The sequence below is a fragment of the Otolemur garnettii genome, unplaced genomic scaffold (assembly GCF_000181295.1).
Source record: "Otolemur garnettii isolate 467f Iridium unplaced genomic scaffold, OtoGar3 scaffold02246, whole genome shotgun sequence".
In the NCBI taxonomy this organism is placed as follows: domain Eukaryota; kingdom Metazoa; phylum Chordata; class Mammalia; order Primates; family Galagidae; genus Otolemur; species Otolemur garnettii.
In genome coordinates, this window is record NW_003854641.1 from 1 (window position 1) to 2,817 (window position 2,817).

At 32.2% G+C, this 2,817-nt stretch overlaps 1 protein-coding gene across 1 annotated transcript; it reads left to right on the forward strand.

The window, feature by feature from the left end:
- Nucleotides 1-679: 679 nt before the first annotated feature.
- LOC111722913 (RPA-related protein RADX-like) lies at nucleotides 680-1,613 on the forward strand. Its single transcript, XM_023509178.1, has 3 exons — nucleotides 680-792; nucleotides 1,281-1,372; nucleotides 1,477-1,613. Exons 1-3 carry the CDS (start codon nucleotides 722-724, stop codon nucleotides 1,611-1,613), a joined length of 300 nt encoding a protein of 99 aa, XP_023364946.1. The 5' UTR covers nucleotides 680-721.
- Nucleotides 1,614-2,817: the final 1,204 nt, after the last annotated feature.

Here is a 2,817-nt window from a genome sequence, read left to right on the forward strand (position 1 = left end):
GCTTGAGACCAGGAGTTGGAGGTTGCTGTGAGCTGTGATGCCACAGCACTCTACCCAGGGTGACAGCTTGAGGCTCTGTCTCAAAAAAGAAAAGAAAGAAAAGCACTTGCCTGTGTGCATAGGGAGACATACAAAAATGTGTTGTAACAATCCTTTGTGTAACAGTAAAACTTTGAAATAATACAGATGTTCTTCAACACAATAATAGGTAAATTAGATATAGTTATTAAATTGGGTATTTTGACATACTGGAACGTTAGCCGTAAAAATGAAAAAAAACCCTGCTACATGGAGCTACATGGATAAATTTTAGTAATGTTGAGAGAAAAAAGTAGCCATAAAATACCAAATATTATATAATTCCATTTATATCCAAATATTGTATAATTCCATTCATATAAAGTTAAAAAGCAAAGACAAACATTATTTTGTTTGGGCAAAAGCATGTAAGTAATAAATCCTTTTTTAAAGTTAAGAAAATGATAAAACATAAAATGCTTAATCTTTGGTGGGGAAATAAGAAAATAGCAAGAAAAGGAAGACCATTAATAATGGTCTAGTTCTTGGGCTAAGTGGTGGATTCCAAAATGTTTAGTTTTATTAGTTTTCTGTGTAATAGATGTACATGTATGTTCTTTAGTATGTATTAAATATCATATTAAAGTAATATGTTTGATTTTTAGAAATATGCCTGAATGTTCGAGATCCTCCAACAAATATAATGATCGTACCAGAAAGGCAGGTGAAACCAGAATGGAGATTGCCAAAATTAAATCACCGATTTATCACAAGGTAAAATAGCTGCTTGTAAAATGTCTTAAATTTTAATTTTAATGTTAATTACTGAAGAACAATGTGTTTTAAATGTGCTCAAAATCTACCCAAAATCAGCCCGGGAGACCAAGGCAGGAGGATCACTTGAGGCCAAAAGTTTGAGGCCAACCTAAGCCACATACTGAGATCCCATCTCTTTAAAAAAAAAAAAAAAAAAGCTTAGTCAGGCATGGTGGCATATACCTATAGTCCCAGTTACTCAAGAGGCTAAGTTGGGAGTATCACTTGAGCCCAGGAGTTCAAGGTTACGTGAGCTATGATTGGGCCATTACATTCTAGCCTGGGTGACAGAGTGAGACCCTATCTCAAAAAAAAAAAAAAAAGGAAAGAAACAGCCAAAATTATACTGCAGGAACTACCTAGGTATACATTTTCAAAAAATCATAACTATAGAATGCTTTTTCACTATTTAAAGATAAACTATTTAATAATTTTTGATTTTTTAGATCAGAACTGGATGATATGCCAGAAAATCGTATCTGTGATGTTATTGGCTTGCTAGTTTTTGTAGGAAGAGTCCAGCGGTCAAAAAAGAAAGGTAAGCTTTTAACGTTGAAAATCACAACTATTTCAGCATATAGTTATATGTTCACATGTATATAATCAGTTACCGTCATTTATTTTAATATTCTATCCATATAGAAAGCCGTGAAGATTATTGGTCTTATCGCTGGATCCACATCATTGACGGGACTTCAGAGCTACCATTTATAGTGGAACTGTTTTCTACATCTCAGCCAGAAATCTTTGAAAATATTTACCCAAGTACTCATTCTTAATATTTTATCTTTTTATTTTTAAAAGTAGGAATATTAACTTAAAAAATAGTAGAAGTGGTATGACATTGAGTTAGCAAATTAAAGCAGTATGACAGCATGTTTAAAACTTTTCTATGTTAATGTATTTCTTATAGCAGATATTAAACAACTGCTGCTAATCTAGTCAGAATTAATTTGGTATTAAACTAATTTAGGAAACAGGTGCTCTTGCCAAGTCTCATTGTTAAAATTTCACACATGAAAAAAATTTAAGATTAGGTAAAACTAAAACATGGGCAATTTCCTTTGTATCCTTTTGGAAATTGACTAGACCCCATTAAAGACATCAAAGATATTACTAATGTTGCATTAATTAGTAGAGGATTGACAAACTAATTAAATAATGAAAATGGTAAGTATGATTCCATTTGGATATTAAATTAATATTAAGTTGGTGTTATACCAGCTGATCAATATTTTACTTTGGTTTACTTTGGCATTCCCTTTTTATCCTCCATTAATTCAGATATAAATATAGATTTTTTTTTCACTAATATTATTTATTTGAAAATATTTTAGGTGTGGCCTATTGTATATTTCATACTGCATATAACATAGGCTATTCTTCAGATCTGTCATGATAAGGAAAAAAGTATGTTTAATACTTTTCAGCAATTTCAGTGACGATTTGCTTATTTGAATCCAGAATATAAAGCTATTAATATTTTAGATATGGTATGCTATTTTACCATTTTCCAAATGATAAAATGAATAAATACTGCTTGTTACCTGTGTTAAATGCTTGCCAAAATTGAGGAAACTTCCAAAACTCACAATTAGCAATAAGATAAAAATTGTGGAACACTAAGAGACCTAGAGACGATATATGTAGCACTGTTCTGCTGCCCCTTTTTTCTCTGTACAAAACAGTACTGTACACTTCTGCTTCATTAGATTCCACCCTGGGCTTGTGAGATTAAAATTTTTAAATATATCTAGATAGAACTGAACCTCACCCCAACTTTGGGGGGGATGGAACAGAGAGTTTGGGCCATAACCAAGACATGAACTTCAAAGGTGAGTGGGATATGACCTCTCATAAAACTTCTTTTAGGGCATTAATGATTGTTATTGATTACTTCTAATGACAATTCCATTGCCTCATTTTAGGTGGGCTTTGTCGCTAGGTCCCTTTCTGTTTGCTTGTAGCCACTTTAAACAACAA